General features: G+C 42.0%; 1 protein-coding gene across 4 annotated transcripts in view; it reads left to right on the top strand.

The window, feature by feature from the left end:
- Positions 1-21103, top strand: part of LOC147245579 (microtubule-associated serine/threonine-protein kinase 1-like) — a 102228-nt gene that overhangs the window by 49052 nt on the left and 32073 nt on the right. For all 4 annotated transcript variants that reach the window (XM_086185871.1, XM_086185870.1, XM_086185869.1 and 1 more), the window contains exons 12-17: positions 11810-11886; positions 12025-12233; positions 16561-16699; positions 16825-16957; positions 17684-17849; positions 18018-18119. In XM_086185871.1, the coding sequence (XP_086041997.1) occupies positions 11810-11886; positions 12025-12233; positions 16561-16699; positions 16825-16957; positions 17684-17849; positions 18018-18119 (826 nt within the window). The remainder of the gene's footprint in view (positions 1-11809; positions 11887-12024; positions 12234-16560; positions 16700-16824; positions 16958-17683; positions 17850-18017; positions 18120-21103) is intronic.

The following is a 21103-nucleotide window of genomic DNA, read 5'->3' as shown; positions in this document are numbered from 1 at the left end:
CTCATTTCAGTTTTGTCCCTGTAAGCATGAATAACCGCATAACACACCATACTGGCACAAAAGTTTGTTACACGAAGAGGTCATAAACATGATCAAGATGTCTAATCATGTAATAAGTTTAAAGGGGAAATTCATCCAATTAAAGGGTGAACAAGTTATTCGTAAAGCTTAAAGAGAATATTACATACAAACTTAAATTAAGACGTGAAAAAATCTGAATTTTACAAAAGGTAGCAAAACTTAAAGGCCAATTTGTGTCAAATTTAAAGGGTTATTCCACAGATCAGAAAGCATTACATTTAATGTAAATATTAGGTGACTCAATGCATTCCTAGGTGTATTTTTTCTGCATTTAAAGCTAATTTTTGCACGCTGGCCTCCAAAGTTAATTCTCATTCTTTCTATTTCATTGTGAAACTGAAATCAACTTGAAGTCTATATAAATTTAAACTTGTTCAGGAGTTTATTGAGTTGTCAACCTTTTATAACTATTGACATTAATGGCAACTCTAGTTTACATTTACAAATTCTTTGTTCCAACTCAAGCGTACTGGTTGTCTCAAAATGTCAGTCACCCGGACTGTAAAAAAATGTGGGTGAAATTGAAAGAATTTGAAGCCTGACAGAAAACGGACAAGAATTTCAAGGAGAAAAGTTGAAAGGTATAGTGTTTATCCAGTAGAGGTTGCTCAGACTCCTTTCATGAAACATTGTCAATAATTAACAATAGACGACTAATTGTTGAACATCTTCAATATTCCTAACGGTCCAGAACCTCTCATAACATATATTAACCATAAAGTCATCTATAGTTCTGATGCCCTCCTGGAGAGTTCTGAAAGGAAGACCTTTAACTGTGTAAAAGATGGAAAAGAGTGCCGTTCCTAGTCAATGAATTCTGGCAAAGATGGAAATGAGAATACCTACTAAATCTTCAATCATGGAAGAAATGGCAAATGGCATCACAAAATTCAGAAGTAAATGATATTGTTATCCTACCAAGAAATGAGTGGAAGCTCACCAGGGTTGTAGTAGCTCACCCTAGTGTAGATGGCCTGGTGCAAAGGCTAAAGTTACTGGGTCATTAGCATTACTCGTGAAAAACCACACACTAGACTAGTCCACCTCGAAAGACCTATTCTCAAGGTAGCCACCTTAGTTGAGGCCAATCAAGTCACATACATGAGACTCAGAAACACTTGAATGATTCCTTTCATTATTTTTGCTTGAGAAGAAATCCCACCTTTTGAATAAGCGATTTGGTGGAAGTGTGAAGGACATCACAAAATGCTCTGTTCAAGATGCCTAATAAAATTCATTTGAGAATTTAGTACAATAAATAAGCTATTTAATGTAAAGTTTAATATGTTACAAATTGAATATGATTCAAAACTGTTCATAATATGATAAATTGATGTACTTTAATATAGGAAGAGTATTACTAATGAGTTGTAACTGTTAGTGTTTATTTCATATGTTTTGTTGTTGTTTAATTTATTTGAGAAAGGACGGTGTGCACATACATTCGTCATTAGTTTGAATAAAAAGATGAGTACACCAGATTTAGCTTGAAGTTAATTAACTTCCATCTTTAGTCCTACAACATAAAAGACAGATAAATAGTACACCAGCCATCACATACCGTTAAAAAACTAGCATTTAACAGAAATACAAAAGTGAGTTATACAGTAGAAATACATTATACAGAGTCTGTCTAAAACCATGCCATCCTATTTTTTAAAAAAAAGGAGAAACCTCATATAATGTAAACTGCATATTCAACCTATCTTATCACAGTGCATATATTGGGGGACTCATAACCTTCATCATAACATAGAGTGCATTGTTTGTACATATAATTATAAAGTGCAAGGTGCGTACACAGGAGGGTCATAGCTTTAAAAATACACTCTTACGTAACATTAAAACCTAGTAAGCTGTACAAGATAATGCACTATATACAATGATGTTTTCATGAGTTGGATTACCCCCAGTGAGGTAGTAGAACTATCAGTATTAAAGTTGCACAGGTCAAAATACAATTAAAACTATACTACATATAGATCAATTACACAGTTAACATACATTTATAGTACTAGCAGACCATACCACCCTGCGATTAATGCTGACAGGACTCGGTTGCCTAAAAACCATGATTTTATGTTTGGGAGAAGCTTGGGTAGTTTGTGATGTTTTGTATTATCTGGAAACCTATTCCATTCTTTAATGGTTTTATAGGAGAAGGACTGATTGGGCGAAGGCGGTGCTTTTATTCGGAATGTTGCAGTCACCCCTTGATGCAGACCTTGAGGCTTGTCAGCTTAGCGCGGGGCTGCACAAAGTTCTTCAAGGGGTGATTAATTTATGAACTAAGCGAATGACCAACATGATACACACTATAGGATGCATGGAGTTCAGGTAGGTCTTGGCTGCTCAGTTGACAGCGATTTTCTAATGAGGCAGAAGATAGCAATGCTATATTTTAAAACATGGCAGATCTTTTTGATATATTTTTTTTTAAAGTCAAGATGGGATCTAAAATGACCCCTAAATATTTGAAATCCTCAACATTTTTTTAATGGCCCACCAACATATACATTAGGATGCACACTATGATTTCTGTGTTTTGAAAAGTACATAGTTACTGTCTTCACAGTGTTCAGGGATAGGCATGAAATATTGACCCACTCTGTTACTTTTTCCATAGTAGCTTTTAATTTAGCCGCAACTATGTCCGCATCTTTCCCATGTGCATATATAACTGTATCATCTACATACATCAAGGTCTTCACACCGTCACAGATTGCGGGGGAGGTCGTTGATGTAGATGCTGAATAGTAGTGTGCCGAGGATGGAACCTTGTAGCACTCCCATGTTACAGGCTCTCAGGGGGGATGTTTTATTTTGAATCCTGACACATTTGGAGCGGTCGACTAGATATGGCTGTAGCCAATTAAGTACATTAATAGAGTTTAAAGTTGGATAGTTTGGAGAGAAGCACAGAGTGGTTGACAGAATCAAAAGCCTTTTCGAACATCCAAGAGGACAGCCCCTACAACCCCTTCCTTATCAAGACTGGCCTTGGTGACCTCCAAGAAATAGCAGCATGCGGTTTCTATGGACTGTTTTGCTCTGATACTGAATTGCATCAAATATAGTAGATTTTCTTTGTCTATGTGAGCTATCAACTGCTCTGCAACACTATATAAACAGTGTTGGGGTTTTGTAACGTATTACAAACGTAATTAATAGCTGTAATGCATTACTTTCTGCTGTAACGCATTACAAAAAAAGTTGATATTTGACCTGGTACAAATGTCAGAATCGCGCATTACAATACATTTTAACCTGGATTGAAATAGTTAAAATATACCTTAAAATCTGTCCACTTCCTGAAATAGCACCAGTAATTCAACAAAACATTTCGAGCAGTGCCATAGTAATGTGAAGTTAGCAGAAAGGAAGCACAAGTGGATGACAGTGAGATTAAAACCAAGCAAGCAAAGTTATCTTTCTCCCGCTCTGAGATGCTACTTAACCTCAAGAGGTTAGGACACTCGTGGTGGAGTATGTCGTTGAAGATATGCTCCCGCTTTCAACAGTGGATTCACCGGTGTTTCGAAAACTTGTCTGCAAGATCCCTGTTGCAACTAGCAGCAATGATGACAAGGTAAGCAAGGCTACCTTTGCCTCATCGAGGTAAATTTTTACTGGACATTGATATTAATGCCTGTAAAGCTGCAACTGGATGTTTATTTTCCCAAATGATAATGATAATGAATGACAATGTTAATTTCAAAATGTGTAAGCTACTTAAAAATGCACTAGTCCTGTTAGGCTATCAAATTGAGCTTTATCATTCATGATCAGGATCCTTGTGCACACAATAGGACTAGCCTATGTATTTGTCTGGCAATAGTTTGTGTTAGGCTATCATTATTATTTCCATTGCTTATCGGATTTCATCATGAGTGGGGAGATTTGAATGATGGGTTTATTGCCCTTATGTTGCTGGCCCAGGCATCTGACAGGCTTCTGGGGCTGTTTTTTTCAGCTTTACAGTAGGCCTACTAGTCCATAGTTCCAGCCATTAGAACAGAAACATAATGTCATTGTGAATTCGGCCGACATCAATGTATATAAAGTTTTTGATACTATCTACATCTTCTTGTGGGACAGGTAGTGCACCCAAATGTTTCAATATTCATGTTCAGTAGTGTCCAGACCTTTGTAATATGTTTAAGTTCCCTGAGCTATTTGTAGTGTTAATTGCATTAGGCCCTTGAATTTGATATCTAGCTATGTTATTATATTTTCAGCATGCACTTCCAAGCAGAAAATCATTTGCTAGGGACTTGGATAAGGGGATAAGGCATACAAATCATGACAGAGGAACTCAAAACATTTTCTCAGAATGTGGCCTTACTGATGACAGAATCACTGCATGTGGGACCGATAATGATAGCAACTTTGTGAAACGTTTCAGGAGTACCAGCATGTTGAGTCCGAAGAGGAGGAGGAGAGGTGGAGGAGGGCAGTGGCGAAGGGGAAGTGCGCTTAACAGACCTTCACAGTGTGGTTACCGCTCATGATGAAGATGCTCAGGCTGGGCTCTGAGTACTGCCTCCCCACCATAGGTGTGCAGCCCATATATTGAATCTAATTGCTAACAATGAGGTTGATAAATGGCTTGCAACTAGGGATGCAAACTATAAATCGATTATCGATTAATTGTCGATAAGAAATTACTCGACTTAAATAAATTAATTGCATTTTGAACCAGCAATTCCCTGTCAGTCCACGTTAGGGCGAACTTGACGCCAGATGTACTTGACGCACACGCAGGAACATGTGTAGGATGAAGAGGTCAATACGGAGCGCAGAATGGAGCCACTTCAAGCTGATTAATGACGACAAAGAGGCCAAATGCACACTATGTGGAAGTATTTTAAAATACAACAACTCCACAACTTCGCTGAATTATAATCTAAATACGTTGCATTCAGCCGTGTTACAAGGAGCGAGCAGTTCTCAGCCTACCTTCACCACAGCCTTGGCACAAAGGGTATGTGACTCCACGAAAGCAGAGGGTATAAACCAGCAGATATGTAACATGGTTACTACAGACATACTATATATCACAGTTTCTCCATGTATCACAGTTGAAAGGCTAAAATCCGCTCCTCACTTTTAACACCAAAAAAGAAAATATATATGTCCTGTATTCGTGAATGTACTACTTAAGGATTGTGTTTTGCTGCAAAGTGACAGTGCACTAATATTTTCATGTCAAACTAGTTGCGTATAATTACATTCTTCTATTCGTGAATGAATGTGTTGTTCCCTGCTCTGAATAAATCTTTGATTAAGAAATGTGATTTGCATTTTTTCTAAGGAAGATAGCATTTTATGTTAGGTATCCAGGAGATAGAACCTATTGATTCAGCGGGAAATTCAGCTTCTTAGAAAAATTGCCGCTTATCAATTAATCGTTCATCCATCGATAAGATGGAACAGCTATTGATTAATGAATTACTCGATAATTTGCATCCCTACATGCAACCAATCCAGAATCAAGAGCGATGTACTGCAGTGCTACAGCCAAATGTTCTGCACTGTGGACAAAGTCCAGTTGCAAGTTTACCACATCACTCTCTTTACAAAAGGTTTCCACATTCTAACGGAGGAACCTGCCGCTCTGTTGCTCCTCAACCTGCTGCGGTTGCCCCAAGTGAGGAGGATTTTTTCTCATTGAATGAACAGGTCAATGTGTTAGCTGATGCACCCATGACGATTGAGACAGAGGTAACATCTCATTTGAATTATGCCCCTGCGATGGAAGGTCTCCATCTGTTTCCACAGATTAAAAATTTCACTCCATTACGTCACCAACTCCATCTAGCGAACCAGTGGAAAGCCTTTTCAGTCTTTGCAGTCTTGTGCTAACCCCAAAGCGCAACCGTCTTGGTGCTGCACGCTTCCAGAGGTTTCTTCTGAGGCATTTCAACAAATATTTTAGCCAAGTAGGTGGTGGAATAGGTTAGCTCCCCACCATAGACCGTTAAATGGGCTATAGCCTACAAGTACATTTCACCAGCCTTGTTTGGTCATATGCTACCTCTGTTAGTTTATGTGGTAGTTACAGTCTGTTTGCTTTTTTGTCCAGTAATGATTGAGCTGTGTTTACTATAGGGCCAATAGGCCTAAGCACTATAGTATTATTAAAAGCACTTTGATTTTCTATTTCTGCTGAAATCTGACCTTGTATAGCTATATAGTCATAGTCTAGCTGTAACTCAAAGGCCTGTGTAGTTTTTCTCCCTTGGCCAGTTTTATTGTATGCTAAGATTAGCCATAATTTGTTCATTTTTGTTAAGTTACTGAAATGATGGAGGTCATATCCCATTAGCCAAGGGCTCATCTTTATTTTTATATATAAAGCATAAACTATGCTTAACTATGCCGTGAACTTGGGTAGAACTTGATTAGAATAGACAGAAATACTAATTTTGTACCTTGTCATATCTTTAAATGTATCTTATAGTACTGTACATTTTCTAATGAATATCTCTCTCACAATTTACTAGACTTTTTTGTTTTTGTTCTTTGTACCTTGTATAGAGCCATCACTGTGGCTATTACATACCACATACCCACATTATCCACTGGACGTGTAACGAACTACATTTAGAATACCAAATCCACATTTCCAGTTATTTTAATGAGAGTAACTTAAAAGTAATGCAAAAGTAGTGCAATGCCTTACATTTCAAATAAAGTAATATTGTAATTTAATTAATTACCTAAAAAATATCATAGTAACAAGTAATAAATAACACATTACAGCTTTTAAATAACTTGCCCAACACTGTCTATGACTTTGAAGGTACCGGGGAGCATACTGATGGGCCTGTAGTTGCTCATTTTCTGTCGGTCAAAAAATGTAAAGATTGGTGTTGCAATGGCCATTTTCAGGGTGGAGGGAAACTAACACTCTTCATTGAATTTATTTACAAAGTGCGTAATGGGTGTGGCTAGTTTCCTCCTATGATTTTTAAGAAAAAGTGGGTCAAGTCACCAGGTATCCTTTGCTCTGGAGTTTGTCAAAGACACAAGTATTTGATTGACCTTGGCATTGTTTGTACGAGTGAAACTACCTCGGATTTAATGTTTTGTTCATTGCACTACTCTGAGAATTTGCTGAAGTACCATATAAGATCCAACGTAAGCCGACGTCTACAGCAGGGCTCTGCTATGGTTTGTTGCACTTAAAAGTGCACGAAGCCTCGTTTAAGCGCAATTTCATGTTTGACTCAAATTGCAGGCAGCTCCCCTTGATCCACTAGCTGCCTGCCCCCTGAATACACAATTAAAAAAGTCCGGTCTCTGAAGAAAACACAGGACTCTCAAATGGCAAAAAAACATTGAGTGCACAGGACGTTCACATAACAGACCCCATTTCAGCCAATCTCCGACAAGATGGTTGGGGATGGGGGGGGTTTCGTGCACATGCATGCATTTGGGAATAAGCAGAGTTGATTGAGTAGCATAATCGGTAGCTGCTAGATAGCTGGACAGCGTCTAACAACTCTTTGTTACACTTTGGGCAATGGCTGAGGCACGACAAAAGAAAAGACACTCAGATGAATATTTGGTGAGAAGAAGAGAAATTGAGAAGGAATGAACAAAGACCCGCATTTACTTTGGGGAATCGTTTCAGAGGTGTCAGGAACTCTGCAGAAGGGCTTTCTATCCATGCACAGTTGGCTAAGTTCTTACTTGAGAGGTAGGTAAATGTCAAAATTGGTTGTTGTATATGCATGTGCAGCTCACTTGAGCCCTCGTGCCAATAAAAAGTCATTAATTTCCAAATCTATCCCATGAGCTCTATATATCAGCTATAACACATAACCCAATATTGTACAGATATTGTATAAAGACTTAGAATATAAATTTGCTCACTCATCTAGTGACATTGGTACAGCACAGGTCCACTTCCGTGTCGATGCGCGTTCATGACATTTACAAAAACACGGGGCAAGGGGGGTGTGAGCTTGCTCTGTTTTTGTTTGGTATATACAGTGAACATCAACAGAAGTGATGTCAGGCAACGCTTAGTGCATCTTTAAGTTATTTGCATCGATGTCTGCACTTAAGTTATCAACATCTGTCTGAAGCCAAAGCAGACAGCCAAGAGACATTATAGAACTTCAAAATCAGAATTAGAAAAAGCTTTATTGCCAAGTGCGATTTTACACATAGGAGGAATTTGTTGAATTGTTTTTGTTGTGTGAAGATGTTACTATATACTGTATATATATTTAAAAATACTTTTTTTTTAAATAACAATACAACAATACAAATGTAACTTTCAAGAACCATGACAGGCGGCTAATGAAGTATAAATGTACTCTGTTTCATATGAGCACTAAGTGCTATGTCGTATTTTCGTTATTTACATTTATGTGCAGTATATTTTGCTAATATGTGGGCAATATGTTTATTCATTAATATAGTTCTCACAGCATGATTAAAGTAGGGATACAGCAAAGATATGTTCAAGCAATCGAGCCTATGTCTGTCTTGTTGTGAAGAGAGCTACAAGGATACAATAAAAAACAAAACAAACAATATAAATGGAAACACAAGATATGAACCTGCAAAGTAGAATTATAGAAATCTAAACAGAAGACAGTCACTTATACCACTTATATATTGATTGGCTCAAACTGTTGGTGCACAAATATCTAGTGATATAGTTGTATATACCTGTAGGAAAAGAGACAGCTTGAACCACAGAAATCCCTGAGGTAATTGGTGTTGGGGGTGCATTTTCACACAGACCTTTGATTGTTTTTGCAAATCAGCTAAGTAACACCCGTGATGCACCAGGGATCAGACGTATTGCACTATTTGCTGATACACATTCATTTACACATTTTCTGTTTTCTGTCCAATGACATTGAACACCACATATAACTTCCATGTGCACACAATAACAAAACATATATTAAGCAAAGATTTTTGCTACCTATTGTTTTCTATTTTCTTTTTATTCTAAGATATAGATTTGTTCCAACATTTTTGTAACAAAACCGAAATCATCAGGAAATGGTACACACTTGCAAGGGCCTGATCTCTAATCCCACAACACTATATATTTCATAAACTCAACCCCACATTTGTGGTGAGTGTGGTGTAGAATACATTGTAAAGGAATTGTCGTTTGAGGACTAAATACGAATGGATCCTACCAAAATCTGAGTAATAGGAATCTCTATAAAACAAAGGTTTTCATTCAGAAAACGTATGATTTGGTTCAATATATCTGAAATTAGCTTTCAATTGACTTGACTTGGATTTTCTTAAATAGCTGAACATGCCTCTTTTAAACAGCTGTGACAGAAAGAAACCACTATGGCGAAGAAGAATTAACAGAAACAATGTGACAGTACATGTCTGTTGATTGGTCTATAGTGAAATAATTTTTCAATAAAGTACAAGTGAATGTACAATGTAATGTAATGTACAAATGTGCTGTAAGACTGTTCATATGATCTTAACTGAAGTTGATTTATATTAGCAACTAGATCATGAACTGTCTTAAAATGCATCCCCAAAACCAGTCAACATCGGAGTTTCTGTGGTTCAAAATGTGTCTCTTCTACTAAAGGTGCATAAACACATAACACAACATTTGTTGAAAAAAAAAATTCCTAAAATTAGCAGCACAATGGAGTTGGACTTTGACATCAAACTGCAAAGCAGAGTTGGACTTTGACATTTTTTCTGGAGTAAAATTTGGCCATTTCCAGGGGTGATACTTAAAGGAATTTTAAATTCTGAAGCTTTTGAGTTTTCTCCACACATGTGGCTATTCGACAAATTTGATGGGTCAGATCTGTTTCAGACTTCACATTTGATATACTGTACATCTGGCCCTGAAGCCTTTACAGGCCAATATTGAGTCTCAGTAATAATGTCACCTAGTTGCAACAGGAAATCATGTTTTTACACTTTAATATTAGTCCCTTAGACCTTGGTCAGAGATTCCTCATATATGAAAAATATGATTTTCCATTCAAATTTGTGACTGCAGTATGATGGTAAATGTTGATGGTTCACCAAAACACAAACTGTTAAAACTTGGCTCAACTTGGTGAAATCGTCATTAAACTTTTCTAGACATAGTCTTGAGAATAGCAATGCAAAATTCCTCAACAGAAACTCCCCCCAAATTTCCCCAAAATACCTGCAACATGCACGTTTCATCAACATACAGAAAAAAATCTCCATGTGTCATGTTAATGGGCCAGACAAAAATATATGTATAGAAGAAGGTCAGAATGATCTTGCTGCTGACAGAGAATGAGTTCAATTTCCTCAGCAGATACACTCTCTGGTGGAACTTCTTCAGAATCACCTCCATGTTGGAGGAAAATCTCAGTTGGTCATCAAAGATGGTCCCCAGATATTTGTACTCTGTCACAATCTCCACCGATCACCCATGGACAGTCATGGAAATAGCAGAAGCCAGCTCCCTCCGTCTTCCGGAGACAGTCACCGTAATCTCCTTGGTCTTGCTGATGTTAAGCTCCACCCAGGAGGAGTCACACCACTCAACAAATTGCTGCAGGGCTGGTCCATGGTGCTGGGTGGAGGGACAGGAGGATTGTGTTGTCAGCAAACTTCACTCGATGATAGTCGGTTTGTGAAGTCCTGCACTCATTGGTGCAGAGGATGAAGAGCAGTGGCCCTGTGGGGAGCCTGTAGAGTTGGTAAGGAGGTCTGACAGATTGTTGTTGATCCAAACTCTCTGTGTTCTGTGGGTGAGGAAGTTCAGAATCCAGAGAATGAGCATGTTGTCCAGGTTGAATTTTATTTGGAGCCTCTCTGCCAGGATGTAGGGCTGCAGGGTGTTAAAAGCAGAGGGGAAATCTGCAAACAGAACCCTGTCTGAGGTGATGGGAAGCTCCAGGTATTTATGGATGGTGTCGATGATGAAGGCTTTGGCGCTGTCTGCCTGCCTGGTATGCAAATTATGTCGAGCCGTGAACTTGTTGGAGAGAGAATGTGCTGTTTAATGACCCTCTTCATGACTTTCATCACATGAGAGGTGAGGGCCACTGGGTGGAGGTTGCTATGGGTCTTTGGAGGAAGAACTACACTGGGCTGTTTTGACCTGGAGAGCAGCATATTTGACGGAAACTATGCCTTCTGTAGCACCACCTGGTCGACACAGAGAGAGACTTTTGTGATACACAACGGACGCGTTCCTCAGCTCCATCATCCATCTGTCCATCCATTTTCTTCCACTTATCCTGTTCAGGGTTGCGGGGAGGCTGGAGCCTATCCCAGCAGCTTTCGGGCAAGAGGCAGGGTACACCTTGGACAGGTTGCCAGTCCATTGCAGGGCCAGCACATATAGACGACAACCATTCACACTCACAGCTATGCCTATGGTCAATTTAGAGTATCAATTAGCCTAGTCTCCATTTGCATGTCTTTCGACTGTGGGAGGAAGCCAGAGTACGTGGAGAACCCATGCAGGCACAAAGAGAACATGCAAACTCCACACAGAAATACCTCTTGCTCGAGCCGGGGCTCGAAAGTGGAACCTTTTTGCTGTGATACAAGAGTGCTAACCACTGCACCACCATGCCGCCCAGCTCCATCACATAAAAACCAAATGCTGTCGGTGTTTCATCATTCTGCATGATCTACTGAGCTGCAACACAGCCCGATGTGTGCAGGTGTGAGGGCGAACTTGCTTTCTAGTTACTAATGGTTTCTGATCTTTGATCCATAGGGGAAGATCAGAGAAATGAAACCACCAGGGGAAGCAGACTTCCAGACCATCAAGCTGATCAGTAATGGCGCTTATGGGTGAGTAGAGCAGTAAATCCTGATCCCTCCCCAAATGATGCTTCATTGACATTTTCAAGGGAGGCATGGACATAAATGCATCTTACAATGGAGAAATGGATTTTACACAAAAGTGTATGTGTGCTGCTTGGTTTGTAGTGCTGTGTATCTGGTCCGTCACCTGGAAACACGTCAGCGTTTTGCCATGAAGAAAATTAACAAGCAAAACCTGATCCTAAGGAACCAGATCCAGCAGGCCTTTGTGGAGAGAGACATCCTCACCTTTGCTGAGAATCCCTTTGTTGTTTCCATGTTCTGCTCATTTGAAACCCGTCGGCACCTCTGCATGGTCATGGAATACGTTGAAGGTAAGAACTTGGAGCTTATACCATTTTTCAACTGCAAATGCTCTCATACCTAAGAGGTTTTTCAATTCCAATAAATCTGCACCTTTGAAGTCATATGCCACGTGATGACATGCCAGAAAATTGGGGAAACACACAGTATACACATTATAGCATTGCAGCAGATTTGTGCCATAACTAACAGAGCTACAGCTAATAAATACCCATATCGAATGCAGGGTCATTTGACCGAACATTGCATTGTAATTCAACCTTTTCCTAAAAGCCAGATAATAGTGAAATTTATTTTGAGTTTTATAGTGTGTAATATGGTCTTGAAAAGTGTGTGTGTGCGTGTGTGTTTGTGTGTGTGTGTGTGTGTGTGTGTGTGTATATATATATATATATATATATATAAATATAAATATATATATATATAAATATATATATATATATATATATGGCCTTCTTTGGCAGCTTTTTTGGCTTGATACTGAACATTAGAGGTAGCTACTAGCCAGTCTAGCCACCAGGTTAAGTAAAACTAAACCATGGCGGCCAATAATTCAATTTGCGGGTGACAATAGCATAGTGGGGCTCAATGGCGTTCACCACGCACCTAAACCGAATAAGGTCTCAAATCCTGACAAAATAAAGCAGGCAATGGATTCCATAATTTTGTGCAACCTCGGTGAAGAAGATGGGAACTTGTGGCAGCAACCGCCATCACTGTCCAGCATGTGTCATGGATCCGCTCACTGCCTGACGGGTGGGGTAAGATTCCACCACACGTACTGCCAGCTGCCACCCCCCCCCCCCCTCACTCACACTATCAGCGAGCTCACCTGAAGAAGAAGCTACAACAGTTCCTGGGCTTCGCCAACTTTTACAGGAGATTCATCCGGAACTAGAGCCCCATTGCATCCCCTCTCACCTCCGTAACCAGCACCAAAGTACCGTTCGTGCGGACTCCTGCAGCTAACAATGCGTTTGAGATGCTCAAGGCACGGTTCATCTCGGCGCCCATCCTCCAGATGCCTGACGCAGAACAACAGTTCATAGTAGAAGTGGATGCATCAGATGTGGGGGTCTGGGCGGTACTTTCCCAACACGCAGCAGAGGACGGCAAGCTGCATCCCTGCGCACTCTACTCTCACAGACTGTCAATGGCCGAACACAATTACGACATTGGAAACCGAGAACTGCTGGCCGTCAAACTTGCGCTGTCGGAGTGGCATCATTGGCTGGAGGGCTCAAGCATCCTGTTTCTGGTTTGGACGGACCATAAAAAACTGGAATACAATCGAACAGCCAGGAAGTTGAACTCACGTCAGTGTTGCTGGTCCCTGTTCTTCACGCGGTTCAACTTCACGCTCTCTTACCGCCCTGGTTCTCGCAATGCGAAACCTGATGCCCTCTCCCATGTGTTCCAGAAGGATGAAGCATCTGTGGATGACCCAACGCCCATCCACCCGAGCCCATGTATAGTCACCACCCTGACCTGGGATATAGAGAACCAGGTCAAGAACGCGATCCGAGACCAACCCAGCCCCAGCGCTTGCCCCACTGACTGCCTCTTCGTTACAGAAGACTTGAGGTCTCAGGTAATCCAGTTGGGAGACAAATCCTGTCTGGCCTGTCATCCCGGTGTCACACGCGCACATCATCTGCTCTCCCAGCGTTTCTGGTGGCCCTCGCTGAGGAGAGATGTCTGTGACTTCATGAAGACATGTCCCACCTGCAGTCAGCACAAGACCCCCAGTCAACCGCCAACTAGTTTACTCCAGCCTCTGTCAGTGCCCAAGCGACCCTGGTCCCACCTCTCGCTGGGTTTCGTCACTGGACTTCCTCCGTCTGACGGCAACACGGTCATCCTCACCATCGTGGACAGATTCAGCAAGATGGCACATTTCACGCCACTTCCGAAATTGCCTTCTGTCAAGGAGACTGCCCAGGTGGTTCTGGAGCAGGTGTTCTGGATCCATGGGCTGCCTAGGGGTGTAGTCTCAGAACGGGGACCTCAGTTTGCTGCCTGGTCCCAGGTTCATGCCGCCCTCCTGAAGTGTATTGCCAGCTATGCTGTCGGGGCCAATCGGTGGAGGATTCCAGCGCCCACTTACCACGTGGGACAGAAGGTATGGCTCTCGGCCCAGGACCTGCCCCTACAGGTGGAGTCCTGCATCGGACCATTCCCTGTGCGGAGGGTCATCAGCCCATCCGCAGTCCAGCTCCAACTGTTTAGGTCCATGAGGGTGCGTCTGACGTCCCATGTCTCGACACGTCGACGAGTTGAGGGGGAGGAGGCAGGCGAGGTATCCAATACCTGCTCGACTGGGAGGGCTACGGCCTGGAGGAGAGAGCAGCGTGGATCCCTGCTGGGAGGACTGTGGACCCCACCCTCATCGCCGACTTCCAGCACCTCCATCCTGACCAACCCTGCATCCGTAGGGGCCATCCGAGGGGTTCCCCAAATATGCCCACCCGGGTGGCCTGCCTTCTGCCTGATCCTGCACCTGCACCCACCCCGAGTAGACTCTGGGACCATCAGGTGATGAATCCTCTGCTGATGATGATACGTTGGAACGGATGGTCTCCGGGGATGAGGCCATGGACACGACCACTCTGAGGAGTTCTGACCCTCCGCCTGTTTTCCCCCTCCTCCTGCCCAGCTCGGTGGGTCTTTCCTTGGGACCTCTGGGGCCGTCCCTTGGGGGGGTTCTGTCATGTATCCACTCTCTGCCTGACATGTCGGGTAAGATTCCACCACATGCACTGCCAGCTGCCACACCCCCCTCACACTCACACTATTAGCGAGCTCACCTGTAGTCACTTTCCTCAACATACTCATCCTCCCCTTCCCCTGAATCAATAAAGCATCTGCTGTTCATGAATGCACTAGGGTCTCCTGTTCCTTATTTGACAGCATGGTTTGTTTCAGGTCACGCCGCAGCTTTTTGGGCTCTGTCTCGCTTTGGACAAAAGCGTCTGCTAAATGAAATTGTAGAATTGTCTCAGTTAGCATTTTCTTGTCCGGGCGGTGCCACTTTAGGTGGACTCGTATGTTGGTGGTATTTCCAGAGTGCTTAAGGTTTGTGTGACATAGTTTGCAAACCACCATACTTTTGTCTAAGTTGTTGCTTTCCTTTTTGTTTTCGAACTCAAAATGCTCCCACACATCTGCGTTTAAGCTTGCAGGCGCTGGATTTATACTCGCCGCCATTCTCCTGAATCTCTCAGCTCTAACCGAATGAGAAATGTGTCGGCGTCTGGGTAACTACAAATGCTCTACAGCGACACTAGGACACTAGCGGCTGGCAGACCAAATTGCTCTTCCTGCAAAGTGTGGGACAGGGGAGATTTGAATGGTGCTTAATATATCGATACTCGCAGCTGAAGATTCGATACTTTGGGGAAACAAAATATCGATATACATCGCAGAATTGATAAAACTGCTCAGCCCTAATAATAGTATTAGGGCGGCACGGTGGTGCAGTTGTTAGCACTCTCGCCTCACTGCAAGAAGGTTCTGGCTTCAAGCCCCGGCTTGAGCACGGGTCTTTCTGTGTGGAGTTTGTGTGTTCTCCCTGTACCTGCATGGGTTCTCTTTGGGTACTCCGGCTTCCTCCCACAGCGCAGAGACATGCAAGAGGGTACTAGGTTGATCGGATACTCTAAATTGACCATAGGTGTGACTGTGAGAGCTAATGGTTCTCTATCTATTTGTTTTGGCCCTGCTATGGACTGGCGACCCATCCAGAGTGTACCCCGCCTCTCGCCCAAAGGCAGCTTGGAAAGGCTCCAGCTGCCCCCCCCACCCGCGATCCTAAACAGGATGAGCAGTAGAAAATGGATGGATGGAAGGAGTAATAGTATTAGTTGTACTAGTTACTGCTCTCAAGAAGTAACTGGGGTATAACATGACCATTTGGCTCAATACTTTAATATAAATTAATGCACACATTAAAAACAGAGGCTTTCACATTAAATTGCCAGTATTCTTTTTCTGTCCTGAGCATGAAAGCTAGCTCCAGCTATATAATAGAATTGTGCATACATGAAACATCAAAAGCTCTACCATTGGGTAATTTATTGAACATGAATAGACAGCACATAGAGACATTAGGCTTTTTTTGACATTTCATTATCCAGGATAGGATAGAGCTAACTTTTACATGGAAATTCTTTTCCAACCAACTCCTATGCCATGTTTGTTTACAGCTGTATACTTCACTTAAAAACATTCATGTACAACATCTCTTGATATACCAACAGTAAGGAGTAATATGATTTATTTTTTATTATTTATTTTAGCTAATCAAGCTACTCAACAAAAACTAAATTCTGCTGTCAGGTGGAGACTGTGCCACTCTGCTAAAGAACATCGGGGCTCTGCCGGTGGAAATGGCACGAATGTACTTTGCAGAAACCGTTCTGGCACTGGAGTACTTACACAACTACGGCATTGTCCACCGTGACCTGAAGCCTGACAAGTAAGGCAGTTCTTTGTAAAATGTAGATTTTCACAATGTATCGCCAGACACTGTCCATTTCACCATTTCAAAAGAATGTATTCATAGCTTCTGCAGTTGCAGCTGTATTCTCTGTCTTTTTTCAGTCTTCTGATTACCTCAATGGGCCACATAAAGCTAACAGACTTTGGCCTGTCAAAGATGGGTCTCATGAGTCTGACCACCAACTTGTATGAAGGACACATTGAGAAGGACACTCGTGAGTTCTTGGATAAGCAGGTATGACAAAGACATCAAACCAATGATTACAAAGCCATTTTGTATAATTCTACATTTATAGATCTTTTTACTAAAGACATTTTCATTTACCAGGGTTATTGAGTAAACATTAATAGCACATACAAAATATTAAAATAATCCCTTGTGCAATACAGTGGTAAATGGCATTTTTTGGCTGGATTACAGTGTAGACTATTACCCTCCAATATTCTCCAAATATGTTAAGATATAAAAAATTACTCTTCTTGTCTTAATTTTTATGCGAAGACAATTGCTGCCATTGTATGCTTGACTTATCTGAAATGTGATGATGATTGAATAAATTGTAAACATTTGGCAGGATTTTTGGGCCAGTATCTCCTCAGCCATTATGATGAGCCTCTCATTCAGTGTCCTATGAATTTAAACCTTATTATTTCTTGTGTATGTTATGTGGTGGACAGAATTTTTTGGTACTATTTTCACCTGAACATCCCCTAGACTGTCACCTTGTCTTTGAATCTCTGCAGTGATCTACATGGCTAAATAAATGCATGCTTATTACTCATTCACCCTACCTCAGTCTCAACTGACCAACTCCCCATTGTATTTGTGACCTATAATCATTTCCTTTTACTTTGAGAGAATTCTATGGTTCCAACATGGTCTCTGTCCTTTTCACTAAAAATGTCACTTTACTTTAAAGGTGGAACAAACCAAGTGAATGATGACTTGTTTTGCCTGTAGGTGTGCGGCACTCCAGAATACATTGCTCCAGAAGTTATTCTTCGTCAAGGTTATGGGAAGCCAGTGGACTGGTGGGCTATGGGAATCATCTTGTATGAGTTTTTGGTGGGATGTGTCCCTTTCTTCGGAGATACTCCAGAAGAGCTGTTCGGACAGGTCATTACAGGTGCAGCATCAAGGGTCTGAGGAGGACAATCATTTTTAATGGAATATGCTAACATGCACTTTACCTTATTAATAAATAATTGTCAGTTTCTGCTTGTCCCTTGTCTCTTCCATCCATTTTCCTCACCTAAAATGCATTTCCTCCTGTCCTCTCCCCGATATGGTACAGATGACATTATGTGGCCTGAGGGGGATGAGGCTCTTCCTGTTGATGCACAACATCTTATCTCCTCCCTCCTGCAGACAAATCCACTGATACGACTGGGCACAGGTCAGTAACGTTTTCTTTCAGTTCTGCCCCACACCCAACCCTTCCAGTTCATTTCATCTTTTTTAAGGGGTAGCATTATACTTCCTCTTGCAATCTTTATCAATACAATGGAGCCAAATATTTATATTATCATCAAAACAGCAATTATTATGAACAAATTGTTGGGTTTGGGTTATTGTCATCAACTGTGATGCAGTATATCCATTATCACTGTATCATAATACTATCATTTTTTATCAGGAGTTACACAGTCATCCTTGCCCCTACACTACAGTCATTATGTGGTTTCAATGTGTCATAATTGAAATGTCATCCTCACTAATGGCACACTTTCAGCTATTCTGAACTATAAATATAAAATTCAAAATATTTGATTGTTAAATGATTACTTCTCAGTCACTGTTAAAACAGCTCTGGTTGTTGGTTTTCACTCAACATCTTAACAGTAGGTGTTCAGGTGTTTGCTGACTCAATATGTGGCTTTATTGTTTTACTGAATCAGAATGTCTTGTTCAAATTAGTTGAAACGACCACAAAGTCTTTTCATGTAGCTCCCAGTAACTGCAGACCCCCCTGCAGTCTAAAAATAGTAATAGCTCCCAGCAACTGCTGACCCCCCTGCGGTCTAAAAATAGTAATCAATACAATACTATAGCCCTACATGCAACATGTTCAATTTACTCAAATAGACCTACTTACAGTGCTTCTTCATACATATTTGTTTCTGCAGTTACTTGTCTGAACGGTGACCAGATCTCAGCAAACTCTGGGGTAAAGAGCTGTCCACTTATCTCCTAACCAGGTTGCTGAATCCGTATGAAATTGCTTGTGGCCACAGAGTTGCCATTCAAAGAGTGACGTGGCCCAATAAACAATACAATTGATTGATTTAGTAATTTTATATCAAACAGCGCTTTGGCCACCATCTTCTTTTTCTGAGTTTAAAATACAGCCCCACTCTGTCATTACAACCCACATTGTGGTCGAAGGTGGAACTGATTTGTATCGATGCAATATCTACATTTTTTCACTGCAGTTACTGCAAATGATCACAGAGAAGGCCCTCACAAGTATTTCCTCTAGTCAGTCATTGAATACAGAGTCGTTCATACAGATATAGCAAAATTGTATCTTGCTGTTTCATCACTGTTTCTAGTACACATTAAAATCAGCACACCCAAATTAACGATCAAGATGGCAGCGCGTGAACAACACGAGGCTCAATGTCTCTCCAGAATCTGATACTTAGCGGTTCTCTATCTACTCCTGACTGGATTAGTCATCCAGAATTGCTCTGCGTCGCTGTCCTACAGCAGACAGGAGCTTCTGGACATTTGGACTCAAAATTCCTACAGTTTTATCCCCGATCTCCGACTCATCCCAGAGATCTCCAGAACACTGGAGGCTGCTTACTCTTCCCAGCCGGGCGGAAGTGCACGCAGACGGCGCCGAGAACATAAACAAAGGTGAGGTAGGCGCGGAGGGCTACGAGCTAAGCTAAAGCTAATACCACACTGGCTCCCTTTACCCAGCATTTTCCTCGCCAATGTCCGTTCTCTGGCAAACAAGATGGATGAAATATGGTTCTCCATCACCAACAACAAACAGATTATGGACTCAAATGTCATGATTTTCACTGAGACATGGCTAAACAACAGCTGCCCGGATAATGCTATTGAGTTAGCAGGACGTCTCACACACACCGAGCTGAAAGGATAGCAGACGACTCCGGCAAACCAGAGGTGGAGGCTTGTGCATTTATATCAACAAAGCTTGGTGCACGGACTCTACTACTACCGAGAGACAATGCTCACCTAATGTGGAGTTCTTAATGGTCAAATGCAGACCTTACTATCTCCCCAGAGAATTCACTTCCATCATACTCACTGCAGTGTATACTCCCCCCCCCCCCCAATGCTAATACTAAGCTGGCTATGAAAGAACTTCATGCAGCCATTAGCAAACACCAGACCGAACACACGGAGGCTTCCTTTATTGTTGCTGGTGACTTCAACCACTCCAATTTGAAGACAGTTGTCCCCAGATTCCACCAACAGGTCTCCTGTAACACCAGAGGGGACAAGACTTTGGACCATGTTTATTCCAACCTGGCTGGAGCCTACAAAGCAATACCCCCCCCCCCCAAAAAAAATTGGACAATCAGACCATCCTGCACCCAGAAACAGATCACCATGTACCCCAACCATCCTGTTCCTGTTCCAATCAGACCTTCCTGTTCCTCACACCTCGGTACTCACCACTCATCCAACGTGTGAAACCCACTGTGAGGACAATAAAAGTATGGCCAGAGGGAACAGATGCTGTACTCCAGGATCGGTTCAGAAACAGACTGGAATACGTTCACCCACACAGACTTGGATCAGTACACCTCATCTGTACTGGACCACATGTCCACCACTATAGACAGCATCACCACCCAGAAACAGATCACCATGTACCCCAACCAGAAGCCTTGGATGAACCGGGATGTCTGTCTCCTGCTGAAGGCCCGCAACTTCGCCTTCAGGTCAGGGGGTGCACAGGCCTACAGTACAGCCAGGGCTGAGCTGAAGAGGGGCATCAAAAAGGCCAAACACCACTACAAAGGGAAGGTAGAAGAACACTTCTCCAACTCCAATCACGACGTATGTGGCAAGGACTCTAGATCATCACAGACTACAGGACCACCAACCCCTCCCCCGCCTCCTCTGATGTCTCCTTCCTCAACAAGCTTAACAACTTTTATGCCCCTTTTTAGAGGGGGAACCAAACAACTGCAACCAAGGCAGATGTGACTCCAGACCTCCAACCACTGACTCTCTCTCCCACCGATATAGAAGCGGTGCTGAGCAGGATTAAAGTACACAAGGCTGTGGGCCCTGATGGCATCCCTGTACGTGTTCTCAGAGCATGTTCTGGGGAGCTGGCAGGAGTGCTGACAGACATATTCAACCTGTCCTTAGCCCGCACTGTGGTACCAACCT

Source organism: Aulostomus chinensis, chromosome 18 (assembly GCF_037954235.1).
Source record: "Aulostomus chinensis isolate RoL2024-O1b breed Wild chromosome 18, RoL_Achi_v1.0, whole genome shotgun sequence".
NCBI classification, from domain to species: domain Eukaryota; kingdom Metazoa; phylum Chordata; class Actinopteri; order Syngnathiformes; family Aulostomidae; genus Aulostomus; species Aulostomus chinensis.
Note: the sequence above shows the minus strand (reverse complement) of the source record. Positions and strands in the feature narration are given on the sequence as shown.